The sequence below is a fragment of a genome, unplaced genomic scaffold (assembly GCF_019419815.1).
Source record: "Pyrus x bretschneideri cultivar Hongxiangsu unplaced genomic scaffold, Pyrus_bretschneideri_v1 Contig22, whole genome shotgun sequence".
Classification (NCBI taxonomy): domain Eukaryota; kingdom Viridiplantae; phylum Streptophyta; class Magnoliopsida; order Rosales; family Rosaceae; genus Pyrus; species Pyrus x bretschneideri.
In genome coordinates this window covers 441,755-454,065 of record NW_025999524.1, presented here as the reverse complement: position 1 = coordinate 454,065, position 12,311 = coordinate 441,755, and the positions used below count along the sequence as shown (strand labels likewise).

General features: G+C 36.6%; 1 protein-coding gene across 1 annotated transcript; it reads left to right on the top strand.

The window, feature by feature from the left end:
• The first annotated feature begins 2,412 nt into the window (after positions 1-2,412).
• Positions 2,413-7,036, top strand: LOC103949843 (glycosyl hydrolase 5 family protein-like). The gene is made up of 4 exons (XM_009360969.3): positions 2,413-2,874; positions 4,895-5,142; positions 5,322-5,842; positions 6,184-7,036. The coding sequence occupies exons 1-4, from the start codon at positions 2,428-2,430 to the stop codon at positions 6,666-6,668; spliced, it is 1,701 nt and encodes a 566-aa protein (XP_009359244.2). The 5' UTR covers positions 2,413-2,427; the 3' UTR covers positions 6,669-7,036.
• The last annotated feature ends 5,275 nt before the right edge of the window (positions 7,037-12,311 follow it).

Sequence of the window (12,311 nt, the reverse complement as noted above, 5' to 3'; positions counted from 1 at the left end):
TAGTGTCCATCCAGTACTATTTTTTTACTAAAAATTTGTAACCAGTTTTATTTGCTTTATTAACTTTCCCGAATATTACTTGACAGGTTACTTCTGCTCTTGCACAAACTCGCCTGGAGTCTTCTAATCTGTTTGTTGGTATTGGCTTCACAGCAATGAGTGGGCGGGTTAGTCTTGCCTTAATTCAAAGAAATTCTTGGGTCACATAACATCATTTGAAGGAATGCAATATGCTTAAGCTTTGTTTCCACCTTTCTTTCGGGTTTAACAGGTTTGAGGTCGTTTAACCGGAAAAGCTTGCATCACATTGGAAGTACTCAAAATCCCTACGAGCAAGCGATCTCAATTATCGGGGAAAACATTATCTGTCTTTGATGAAGATAACCTAAGGGGGTTTGCTATCTACACATCCCTTTTTACTTCTCCCATATCTCTGTCATTTGATATTCTTCAATTCATTTGATCTGACGACTGAAAATTAAAAGAATATGTGAGAAGTAAAAAGAGGTGTGTGGACATGACACCCCTAACCTAATATATTCCATGCTTTGGATTTGGAGATGGTAACAAAGTATTGTCTTCTTGCATTCCAAGCAGGTAAGCATGGTGTAAAACAATAATACACTTGTACCACATTTCACTTTCGACCTTGCATACCATTTAAAAATCGGAGAATTTTTTTTGTTGAGTCGATAAATCACATGTATCGTCTGACTCTACACACAAAAAGCTAGTCCGCTCACTTCATGTATCATGTTACTTACCCGTGATCCCTATTCTTTGTGTTTAATGTCGTGAACTCATTGAATACTCTCTCCACCAATAGAGTAGACCTCACTCACACGGTTGAAGAAATTCCAAGATAATTCTTTCGAGAATTTGATAACTTGAAAGGAATACTAAGCATTATGTGTGGAATGCCTTGCAAGTGTGTCAAAGACCAAAAAGTCCAAGCACCATTCGAAATATGTGATACCATAAGTTAAGTTAAAGGTTTTGGCCTTGTTACCTTTTCCTGTCGTTGCTTTTAGCTTTTGTTGCTAATTGCTCATACGTGACCACTTTCATTACTTGGCGTGTTTCCAAATCCAACATGGACGGAGCCGATAACACATCAAACGTGATCTCTCAATGCCCTATGCACAATAGGCAACACACAATATTCTTCATCTCAACTACCTTCCACTTTAGTTCATATAGTTTCGTATTCAGACAACTGATCTACATCATATTTACTTAATTATCAAAACAAAAATAAAATAAAGTAATGCAAGCTAATAAAATGAGAGTATGGAACTAGAGAATAATTGTGATGGTTGTCCCGTCACATATTCTTACTAATTGACGTCTTATAGTATATATGATCGCACTGTCATATTTTTACTAATTCAAGTTTTATAATATATGGGGACGGCGTTCTAATTATATGCTATAAACCTGAAGTAAAATGCTAATAATTAAATACATGTCATAACACAAATAAATTAAGATTTTTGAACAAACAATATTATCTACACTAAAGGGCAGTGGAGTGGGCTAAGCAAGCCTTACAATAGGCTAACAATAATATGGTTCGAAACACGCCATTGGCGAGAATCGAACCTAATACCTTTTACTTACAATCGAACCTAAGACCTCTAATAAATACATAATTATTTTTCATGTTACTTAGCATAATAAGGTGTTTATTAAGTATATAAAGCCTTGTAATAATTTATAGAAAATTGTAGCAATGGTCTCTCAATTTCAATCCAATTGGAGCAATAGTCTCTCAACTAAAAATTCACGATCATTGATCCCTTAACTCATAAAAAAACGTGCAGATATGACCTTTTTTGTCAACTCTGTCAAAATTCTGTCAAAATGAGTTATATTGGATTGATCATTACTACAATTAGGTTAAAATTGAGGGATCACTACTGCAATTAGGTTAGAGTTGAGAGACTATTTCTCCAATTGGGTTAAAGTTGAGAGATCATTAATATAATTTTTCTCATTTGGTTTTCATATTTGCCCCTTGATTCAGCCTTACATGCATGACATGTGACTCATTTTGACGGAAGTTCTAACAGAGTTCACGAAAAAGACCATAGTTGCACATTTTGATGAGCTAAGGGACTAATGGTCACAAATTTTTAGTTGAATGATCATTACTCTAATTGGATTAACGTTAAAGGATAATTGCTACAATTTCCTCAACAATTTATATCTTCATAATTAATTAAATGAGTAGTGCTACACTTACCATCTACTTGTACCACCAATTGTACAATCTTCTAATAAAGCTAGGGTCCACTAACGCACCTAAGTATCATCACTATTAAAGAGATAATGCAAATGATGATACAACTAGATGATAAAAGTAGCATTTTCGTAATTAAATTTGTTATACAAGTGTGGTGAGCCTTTGAATCACTAGTATATAAAATGAAGGTTGAGTTTCCATATACTCTCAACATTCCTCCCAACATGGCAAGGTCAATCATCTCATTTTTCTCCTTTATCTCGATCCTTTCCCTTCTCACACTCACGCCCGCAGTCTCAGCTCTCCCGCTCTCCACCTCCTCCCGATGGATCGTCGACGAGAGCGGGCAGCGCGTGAAGCTGGCCTGCGTGAATTGGGTGTCGCATCTCGACACCGTCGTAGCCGAAGGCCTCAGCAAGCAGCCGGTGGACGCAATCGCCAAGCGCATCACGTCGCTGGGATTCAACTGCGTCAGGCTCACGTGGCCGCTTTTCCTGGCCACCAATGAGACGCTGGCGGCTGTCACTGTTCGGCAGTCGTTTCAGAGCCTCGGACTGCTCGATTCTATTTCCGGTATCCAGTCCAACAATCCCGCCCTCGTCGATCTCCCCCTCTTGAAAGCTTACCAGGTACAAGTCTCTGATCTTCCCGGGAAACAAACTGAGAAAAGGAAAAGAAACTATGCTGGTTATTTTATTTATTTATATCATTTGCTTAATTATTATATTCTGCATGGACCCCACAATCATCCTAGTAGAAATTAGGTTTTCTTTAAGTTAATTTTAAGAAAAATTAATAAAAATAACTTGAAAATTTTCATTTTTAATCAAAAAAATAAAAAAATATTATAAATAAATAATATCATGAATAACTTTTAAAAGTAAAAATATCGTCAATATTAAAAATAAATAATGTCATAAGACTCTTTTAATATTATTGAGTAGTTTAACGTAAAAGCTAAGCTAAGGGTAACTTTCCAGTGGAAAGACCGACATCTGATCTACGTACCCGACTCATGATGGATGGAATATGTAAATTATTGTGCATGGATTATCCATCTGATGTTATCCATCTGATGTCAGTCCATCCCCAGCTATTCAGAGATTTTTTTCGCCTTGCGAAAACACAGTTAAGTATATTAAATATAATAATATAATTAATTAAAAATTTAAGAAAAAATTTCAACTACTTATGTTATTATACTTGATGCATCAATTTATATTTTTGACACAATATAAAATTACTGGTATGTATCAATTTTCAACTTCATGGTACAGTTACTGCTTTAGTTAATGACGGCAATATCAAGAATAGTTTTTTTTTAATTACTAAAATCAAATAAATTACACAGTAATTAGTATGATGTGACCCAAATTATGCACCACCATTCTACCTGCCATTTAGCAACCCTTAGAACTTAAGTGGGTCAACTACATAACCCAAGCTCTTAATAATTAATTAGTATACGGGCACACACAAAGTGTGTGAGAAAATTTTTTATTTTTGTTTTTTAAATAGAATTAAAGATGAAGAGAGTGATAGAGAATGTGAGAGTGAGAAGTTTTTTTTTTTTTTTTTTTATTTTAAATTAGAGATATGTTAGAATTACATGTTGGTGAGGCTTTGAAAGAAAAAAAAAAAAAACAAAATTTGGTTGTGTGAAATTACATTTCTGCCCCATATTTCTTATTCATGTTATGTTTTAATTAGACGGTTAAACTGATAATTTCATAAAGTTTTGGTTGACAATGAGTGTTTTTATTAATTAGTAGAGATAGATATATTAATATTTTGTGGTACTAGTATTAATCTAGGTATAAGATATCATGATTTAGAATAGATTAATACAACCAAAGCATGATTTTATGTCCTTGTAGTTTTGGATAAGATACACTTTAGTCATATAGTTTTAGATATAGAGAAATATTTTAGTGTGCCAGAAATAAGTTCTCATTTCTGAATAATTTTATTTATACTGAGTTGTGTTTCCGGAATACTTAAAATCTCTCTCAGTTATGGGGATGTAGTACATGTAGAATTAGATGTTGTCAACGACTATGATTCTACTGAGTTAATGTTTTATTTTATTTTATTAAATTATCAATTGGGATGAATGTATGGTATTTTTACCTAGCAGGAGTAAATTTCCCTCACTAAGTCTCACACCTGTTAATTTTGTCAAATAAATTGACAATTAAATTGTTGTCTTTAAATTGCAAGAATTAGTAAATTACAGAATTAAGTCTCAACTACACAAAAGAGGAGTGCTTGGACCTATTCTTGATGGTGTGATTTCAAGTTTCACTTCTATCGATCCTCTATTCATAGATCATTTCACTACATAAAATGTAGTTTACCAAGTCAAATTGCAAGAATTAGTAAATTACAAAAACTTAAGTAGTGAAAATTGAAATTATGAAGTGGAGTTCTACCTAAACTACAAGCATCAAACTCATAAATACACGTTGTTTAAGAGGGGTGTATAACTGTGCCGGCATGTCAATCTAAGTTTTTCTCAACTATGTGAAATACATTTAGGTTTTACATGATATGGTTTTAAATTTTTAGAATGATAATAATAGCTCCCTCATAATTTATATTTTCAAATTTTCACAAAAGATATGACTGATTTTATTATCATATATTTAGGCAGTGGTTTCTAGCCTTGGGAGCAACAATGTGATGGTTATACTGGACAATCACTTAAGCAAGCCTGGGTGGTGTTGCAGCAACACCGACGGCAATGGTTTCTTTGGCGACCAGTATTTCAACCCTGACCTTTGGATCACTGGCCTAACTCGAATGGCCACATTGTTCAAAGGCGTCAGCAATGTGGTCGGCATGAGCTTGAGGAATGAGCTGCGAGGCCCCAAACAGAATGTTAACGATTGGTACAAGTAAGTGCTTCATTTCATTTCAAGCTGAGAACGAATTCGTTTATCTCTATATATAAAGTGAGAGCAGCAAATTGTGAATCGTTGGGCTGGTAACGAACCAAAACCAGCCGTACAAACGACTGATCAATACGAACTAATACTAAAATTACCTTTAACTTTTATTAACTATCCGTTTATAGGTACATGCAAAGAGGAGCTGAGGCAGTGCACTCGGCAAACGCAGACGTGCTGGTCATTCTCTCTGGCTTGAGTTTTGACACGGACTTATCTTTCCTAGCCAAACGGCCTGTGAACCTCACATTTGCGGGGAAAACAGTATTTGAAGTGCACTGGTATGGATTTTCAGACGGGCAGGCATGGCAGAGCGGCAATCCCAACCAAGTGTGCGGCCAAGTATACAATAACGTGAAGAGAAAGTCAGGATTTTTGCTTGAAGAAGGGTTCCCATTGTTTGTGAGTGAGTTTGGGGCGGACCAAAGGGGAACCAATGTAAATGACAACAGGTACTTAAACTGCTTCATGGCTGCTGCTGCTGAACTTGATGTGGATTTTTCTTTGTGGACTCTGGTTGGGAGTTATTACTTTAGGGAAGGGGTGGTGGGTACGGAAGAGTATTATGGAATCTTGAACTGGGATTGGAGTGATATCAGGAATTCAAGCCTAACTCAGAGACTTTCTGTCCTCCAATCGCCTTTGCAAGGTAATAGCGTGTTTCAATTTCCTCGTTTGATTTTGCTAATATCCTATGCACGCAAGTGGTTTCTAACGGTTGATGAGATGTCGACCTTGCATGCCCACATAGCTGACTGAGTGCAACACATAATCTTTGTTTTATTGAAGAGATCTGAATCATATACTTCATTTTTGGAGGGCTAACGCTAATTTGCTTGCGACAAATTAACATGGGTGTAGTGCCGCAGCCACATTGGCTAGACCCCTATAGCACATGAATTCAAATCTTTCTCCTTGGAGTTTAAATTAGTTTAAGATAGAATATCGCTTGTGTCAGAAAGTTTTATTGTGTGTTTGTGTTGATTGCAGGGCCAGGCTTATCTCAATCCAGAATGCACAAGATCATATTTCATCCAGCCACAGGCCTTTGCCTCCTAAAAGTTGGATTCCTTGGCCCTTTGAAGTTAGGTCCATGCTCTCAGTCTGGAGCCTGGACCTATTCATCCAGGAAGGTCCTAACGCTGAAAGGAACGTATTTCTGCATACAAGCTGACGAACTGAATAAGCCGGCAGCAGTGGGGATACTTTGCACGACCACGAATTCGCAATGGGATATCATTTCGGATTCTAAGTTGCACCTGCAATCTAAGACCACGGACGGCACTGAAGTTTGCCTTGATGTAGACTCCAGCAATACAGTTGTCACAAGTTCCTGCAAATGCTTGAGCAGAGATAATTCTTGCGACCCAGCTAGCCAGTGGTTCAAACTTGTCGACAGCACGATAAATACGACACCTACAGGCCCCATTCTCGAGATAACCTCAGTCGAACATATGATTGAGGCAACTAACTAAAGACTAAAGCTACTGAAGAACGGACTGGCAATCGTAGGAAATGATGCAGGCTCCTTAATAAATATCAAATGACGCACATATATATATTTGTAAGGAAGTAATTACTAGCTGTTTGGTCATGTCATATTAAGAAACTAATTACGTGATAGGGTTCGTCAAGTAATTAAGGTTGCTCTGTAAAATTACGAAATTCATTAATTAGTTGACGTAAAAATTATGATTGGAAAGTAATGTAATTCTAAAGTCAGAGTTCGCTTTCACTACAAGAACTTACCATTTGTCCGACTAAACTTTGTCCAACGAATAATCGGGTAAAGTTAATTTGCCCGACAAAAATAAAAATTTGGCCGGACAAAATTGGTTATTGCTTTGATTTTTTTTCAGAGACTTTAGGCGATGAATAATTTAGACTAGTAAAATGATCACGGCAAGGGACAAATCCGCAAGCATTATGCCAAATTTGCCCGATGAATGAACAAATACGTCGTTGGGCAATCCCCATTTCATTAAGTTAATGAAAAATTAAATTAAGAACTCAAAAAAAAAAAAAAAAAAAAAGTATACTTTATGATTTAGGGCTTGCAGTTGGTCGGGCCAAATGTAATATTTCATTGGGCAAAATTGAATGATTTTTTGCATATTCAATTCCTTTGATGATTTTCGCAATTCAAGAAATTAATTTAACAATCTGAATCGTTAATGTAGTTGGTCTATATTCCGATATCTCTTTATGCCAAAAAATCATCAAAAACAAACTTTCAGATATTAGGTGACGTGACAAAATCCTTGAACGGTTTCAAACAAAAAAATAATGATGTAACGATCATTTTAGCTTTGATTTTGATGATTTTTTACTACACTCCTCGATCCTACAACCATACAATGAAGGAACCCGATCAAATTTAAAATATTTACACTAGTGGATACCACAAAATTTTATGTTCTACTAAATAGAAGTATAGAATAAACTCTAAGTGTTTGTTGAATATACTATTTTGACAGGATTCGTATTCTACGAAACCGGTGTCAATGATCCAACCGTCAAACTTGTTTATATATACTTCAAGATCTCATATGCCAAAAATATCAAAAACAAATGTTTTTGAAATTAGGAAATTGGAAGAAATCCTTCGACGGTAAGAAACAAAAAAAATCACAATTTAACCATCATTTTAGCTTCGATTTTGATGATTTTTTACAATTCCACTCCTCGACCCTAGAAGAATATAATGAACAAACCCGATCATCAATTTAAAATATTTACACTAGTGGTTACTACAAAATCTTACGTTTTACTTAATAAAACCATATAATAAACTCCAAATGTTTGTTGAATCTATATTGTTTTGATGGTATACAAAGTGTACAAAACTAATTTTCACAATCCAACAGTTTAACTAGTTTGAATATAATACGAAATCGCATACATAAAAAATCGCCAAAAAAAACTTTTAGGGATTAGGTAATGAGACGAATCCCTCGACGGTTAAAAACGTATCATCACGATTTAACGGTTATTTTAGATATGATTTTGATAATCTTTTTACAATTACAATCCTTTAATCTAGATTAATACAATAAACGAACTCAATCATCAATTTAAAATATTTACACTAGTGGTTATTACAAAATCTTACGTTCTACTTAATAGAACCATAGAATAAACTCCAAGAGTTTGTTGAATTGTTTTGACGGTATAGGAAGTCTATGAAACTAATTTCAATGATCTAACTGTTAAACTTGTTTGAATATAGTACGAGATCGCATATGCCAAAAATTACCAAAAACAAACTTTCAGGGATTTGGTAACAAGATGAAAGGTTCGATGGTTATAAACGTATCATCACGATTTAACGGATATATCACTTTTAATATTGATAATTTTTTGCATGGACTTTTAATCGAGGGTAAAATCACACATTGAATTGACATGATCATCAAATTCGATGATCTTGTAATTGTTTGAAAATAAATAAATAATTAGGGAAATTTTGAGTTTTTAGTCCTTGCAAGGCAAAATTGGTAAATTTCGTTGAGCCAACTTACACATTTCGTCGAGCCGTATTTTTAAATTTGACAGGCAAACTTTCAAATTTCTCTTACTTTTTTTTTTTCCAAAAACATCAAATTTTCCTCTAAATTAAAGGGTTTGCCCGACGAAACAATGTAAAATTCACTGGGCAAAGGTATTTTCCCACCATTTCTGTCACCAAAAATTAATCTAGGCAGACATTTTTGTGTAATCTTTCCTCGACAAACTGGTTAGTTTTGTTTCGACGAATTTAGTCGGTCATAATACATGTGCCACATTTTTTAAACGTTATCCCCACGTTTTTCCAATTAAATTTTTTTTTATTTGTGAATTTATGATATTATATGTTTGAATTTGATTTATATATGTGATATTAGATGTGTGAGTGCTGGGAAGGGTGGGGAGGGACGGGGTGGGGAGGATGGGAGGGATGAGGGTAGGGTAGGAAATGTCTTGTAATTTTTATGATATAATGTCACAATAGAAATTTTTAGGAATTTTTTTTAGCAAATATTTTATATATTAGAAAATTTAGAAAATTTTTAGAAATATGAAAATGTTGTAGAAATTATTTATTTTTTGGGAATCATAGAATTTTTAGAATTTTTTTTTAATTTGTACAAATTTCGTGATAATGTTAGATTAGAATTTTTTAGGAAATATTAGAATGTTTTTAGAAATATTAGAAATTTTAGGAATTATTTATTTTTTAGGAATATCAGAATTTTAGATTTTTTTGTAATTTTTTGTGACTTTTTTTTTTTTTTTAAATAATGGCATTTAACAAAATTTAAAAAGAATCAGTGATATATTAGAATTAATTTAAATATTTTGTAAACTAGTGTTTCTTTATTGTGATTATTTTTACACAAATGTCACCCCGGTAGATCACCAACGGTCGCTGCTTTGCCTCCGGTTCGAGTCAGAATGACCATGCGGCAAAGATGACAGATATTCCACCGGCGGAGACCAGCAGTACCCAGGTGGCCACCGAGTCGGTGGTCGGGTCCCTTACATCAGCTTTCCGGGTTTGGGAGCCCTGATATGCCTGGTGAATGCACAGCTAGAAAGGGCACGACACTGTGCTATGCGGTGGAGGCTGATGCAGATTAATTAGGCGACAATGCGCCCAGCAAGAGATGGAGAACTCGTAGCCGGATTTGGGAAGAAGGTGAAAGTGCGGGGGATTTGTAGAGGTTTGTCTTCGAACTAGATCACTCACATATATAAGGCAAGCCAAGATCCTGATCGTTTACAAACCACAACATAGGCGAGCGGACGTCAAAGTTAATAGCCCGTTGACTTACATGGAAGCCATCATCCGCACCAAATGATCTATGCTCACCCTTACATGGAGGAAGCTCGTCCCCGAGGTGCATGAGGTGAGGACGAAAGAGATATTTTTAAGTGTGCTTTTTATTTAAATTTATTATTTTTAAGATGGCGCATATATACAGTGGCAGTCTCTGGCATTCCCCTTCCTAATTCTTTGAGCGACCTTCAACCACCACCCCATGAGTGATTAGTTTAAGATATTTTACATATATACATTTGTACGGATATTTATGTTCTAATATTAAATAATTATTTTAGTATTGTGCTTTCTTTGAGTTTATATAATAAAAATTAGTTAATTTATATAAATTACAAATTAAAAAGAATTAATAAGTTTGGCCGACGAATATTTTGGTCGAGCATGAATTATGTATGTTTTATTTATTTTTCTTTAATTTCTTGTCTAATGGCTATTTGTCTAGCAATATTTATATTTTTTTTATTTCTGAAAACTCAATGAAATATTGTTTTCAGGCAAGCTAGATTCGTTGGGCTAAGTTTGTCAACGCACTTCGCTGAACGAAATTTTTTCATCGGCAAACAATATTTTCTAGACAGATTTCTACAATTCATCAGACAAAAATTTCAGCTACAACCTTGCCCGATAAAACAATATTTGCTAGATAGATTCCTACAATTCATCAAACAAAAGTTTCAATGACACACCCCGACCGAGATCAGGCATGCTGGCCGTCACGTGGAAGTGACGGCCAGCATGCCCTGATCTCGGTCGGGGTGTGTCAATTTGGTATCAGAGCCTAACCCTGGTCGTGGTGTGCCGACGAGGACGTCGGGCCCCTAAGGGGGGTGGATTGTGACATCCCACATCGCCCAGGGGTGATCCTTATATGTATATTCCCATCCCTACCTAGCACGAGACCTTTTGGGAGCTCACTGGCTTCGGGTTCCGTAGGAACTCCGAAGTTAAGCGAGAAGGGGGCTAGAGCACTCCCAGGATGGGTGACCCTCTGGGAAGTTGCTCGTGAGTTCCCAAAAACAAAACCGTGAGGGAATGGTAAGCCCAAAGCGGACAATATCGTGCTACGGTAATGGAAGCGGGCCCGGGAAGTAGTTCCGCCCCGAATCGGGATGTGACAATTTATTGTGACATCCCACATCGCCCAGGGGTGATCCTTATATGTATATTCCCATCCCTACCTAGCACGAGGCCTTTTGGGAGCTCACTGGCTTCGGGTTCCATGGGAACTCCGAAGTTAAGCGAGTAGCGCGCGAGAGCACTCCCAGGATGGATGACCCATCGGGAAGTTCTCGTGTGAGTTCCCAAAAACAAAACCGTGAGGGCGTGGTCGGGGCCCAAAGCGGACAATATCGTGCTACGGTGGTGGAGCGGGCCCGGGAAGTGGTCCCACCCGGGCCGGGATGTGACAATTTGGTATCAGAGCCTAACCCTGGCCGCGTGTGTGCCGATGAGGACGTCGGGCCCCTAAGGGGGGTGGATTGTGACATCCCACATCGCCCAGGGGTGATCCTTATATGTATATTCCTATCCCTACCTAGCACGAGGCCTTTTGGGAGCTCACTGGCTTCGGGTTCCATGGGAACTCCGAAGTTAAGCGAGTAGCGCGCGAGAGCACTCCCAGGATGGGTGACCCATCGGGAAGTTCTCGTGTGAGTTCCCAGAAATAAAACCGTGAGGGCATGGTCGGGGCCCAAAGCGGACAATATCGTGCTACGGTGGTGGAGCGGGCCCGGGAAGTGGTCCCACCCGGGCCGGGATGTGATATTCAACTACAACCTTTTCCCGATAAAATTATTTCGGACAAAACTTATGGTGACGAAATCATTTTATCTGGAAATGGTGTTCTTTTGTAATATTTCCATATTAAAAAATCATGTTTGCTAGAGAAGGTAATAATGATGATTGCAATTTGTATCGTCAATTTTACGACACGAGATGTTCAATTCAAGTATAGATAATATTTGCATCCACCCTATGTGTGGTTGCACATATCCACCCTGTGTGGATAAGTAAGGTATTTCCATACAAATTTTCATAATTACAATTATTTAATTTCTTAATCATCATTTAACAACAACTTGGTTTGTACAATAATAAATAATAATACATTATTGACAAGAGGTGAATATAAACATTAATGTTGGGCGCATTCATAACATTGTAATAATTTATAGGATCCATCATAAATTTATTTATTTTGGAGTGCATGGAATGTCCTGCATGGAATGTGGTGGCCTATCAATCAACAGTATATAAGAGTGGGATCTCCCGTAACTTCTCAACCATCTTCCCGACC

Coding starts and splice junctions, on each gene's coding strand:
- LOC103949843 (XM_009360969.3), top strand. CDS start 2,428: ATGAAGGTTGAGTTTCCATATACTCTCAACATTCCTCCCAACATGGCA. Junction 2,875..4,894: donor CCCTCTTGAAAGCTTACCAG/GTACAAGTCTCT, acceptor TCATATATTTAG/GCAGTGGTTTCTAGCCTTGG. Junction 5,143..5,321: donor AATGTTAACGATTGGTACAA/GTAAGTGCTTCA, acceptor ATCCGTTTATAG/GTACATGCAAAGAGGAGCTG.